Source organism: Aplysia californica, unplaced genomic scaffold, assembly GCF_000002075.1.
Source record: "Aplysia californica isolate F4 #8 unplaced genomic scaffold, AplCal3.0 scaffold00151, whole genome shotgun sequence".
Lineage (NCBI taxonomy): Eukaryota > Metazoa > Mollusca > Gastropoda > Aplysiida > Aplysiidae > Aplysia > Aplysia californica.
This window is the reverse complement of record NW_004797421.1, coordinates 407,860-409,638: the sequence shown is the minus strand read 5'-3', so window position 1 is coordinate 409,638 and position 1,779 is coordinate 407,860. Positions and strand designations below refer to the sequence as shown.

Genomic DNA, 1,779 nt, shown 5'->3' with positions numbered 1-1,779 from the left:
GGCATAATTTTATGGAATTTTCCGTCTGTCCGCTGAGATGATGTGTTCCACTCAGCCAAGGTTTGTCCTTACAGGCAGGTTCGAACTAACTGAACTGCGTCGATGGAAACGTAAACCAATTACAATTACACTTAGTTTGAGTTGGTCCTGACGGGCAGGTTCGTTGAAATTTACTTGGATACCTTGATACCTGGAGGTGTCACCTTTGACTCAAATGTTGTCGTGTAATGACCCCCCATCGTTCAGGGTCCTGAGCTGCCGTTGCACATTCTGCCATATTCAGACCAGTCCATGTTCTTATGTTGTCCATCCATGTTATTCTATGTCTTCCCCTGGCTCTCCTGCCCCACATCTTTCCTTCAGGCACCTCTTTCACAATGGTCTTGCATCGTTTTAACTTCAAATTTTAAGTGGCCAGAGTACTGTATTTTTCTACGTTTTATTTTATTCAGCAGGGTGTGTCTTGTGTGTAGAATCTGAAACACCTCATTGTTTGTCTTTTTTGTTTTCCAACTTATTCCGGCCATTCTACGGTAGCACCACATCCCAAACGCATTTATTTTCTTTTCTTCTTTCCTTGTCAAAGTCCAGGGTTCTGCGAAGTAATGCGAAGTAATGCGCTTCCTGAATGATCTAACTTGTGTCTGCATGGGTGTGAAATATTAATCTTATTTACAATCTTCCCAATCAAGTACTGACCGGTTCTTTTCCCGCCTTTTTTGTTCCCAGCCCTGGACTCCGACAATGTGTCCATCAAGAAACAGGTGTTTGAGATCCTGTCTGCGCTCTGTGTCTACTCCCGAGACGGATACAACAGGGCTATACAAGTGCTGGAACATTACAAGGTGAGCCGCAGTACTCTTCAATCTCTTTCTTTCTCTCTCTCCCTCTCTCGCTCTCTCTCTCTCTTTTCTCTCTCTCCCTCTCTCTCTCTCTCCATTTATGCTCTCTCACGACTCTCTCTTTCCTCTCTCCCCTCTTCTCCTCCTCTTTCTCTCGCTCTTTCTCTCTCTCCTCTCTCTCTGTCTCTCGTTCTCTCTTTCTATTTCTTTCTTTCTTTCTTCCTTTCTTTCTTTCTTTCTTTTTTTTCTTTCTTTCTCTTTTTCTTTCTTTCTCTCTTTGTCTCTCTCTCTCTTCTACATCATTTCTCTCTCTCTTCTTCTCTCTCCACCCCCTCTCCCTTTCTCTCGACTTCTTTCTATACGTCTGCCCTCTCCCTCATAGCCTGTAGCTGCTATCTGTGTCTGATTGTTTTCCTATCGCTTACTCATTAGTACGTAATCTGTTTGTTTGTTTGTGCGTGTGTGTCTGTATGCGTACGTGTGTGTGTGTGTGTATGTGTATGTGCGTCTCTCTCTCTCTCTCTGTGTGTGTGTGTGTGTGTGTGTGTGTGTGTTTGTTTGTGTATGTGTATGCGTATGTGCATGTGTGTGTATAGTTGTGTGTTTGTGTAAATGAGTATATTTACGCGTGTCTGTATTCTATTTTCACTATTTTAGATTAATTATACTATTTCAGAGACGTGTTGTCTCTGCAGGCTAGACATACATTCACGACATACACCCTACCACCCCTCCCTCTGTCCCCTCAAGCAAGCACATATTTCCACTTTCCACGCACCGATCCCAAGCCCCACACCTGCCGCACAGATCTGTCAGACGACAGTCACCAGAGACCTGCGAGTCTCCCCCCACTAGACCAAGTGATTAAATTTTTACACAAGACATCCCCCGGGCTTGCGTCGTCCCGGCCACTTGACCGCCGGTCAGTGTGAACAGT

The 1,779-nt window shown here is 44.7% G+C and overlaps 1 protein-coding gene across 1 annotated transcript in view; it reads left to right on the top strand.

Annotated features, from left to right (window-relative positions):
* The window catches only part of LOC101856020 (serine-rich adhesin for platelets), a gene marked incomplete in the record, with an annotated part of 327,208 nt that overhangs the window by 121,352 nt on the left and 204,077 nt on the right, over positions 1-1,779 (top strand). The window contains 1 exon segment of the mRNA XM_013081912.2: positions 730-845. Within this exon segment, the coding sequence (XP_012937366.2) occupies positions 730-845 (116 nt within the window).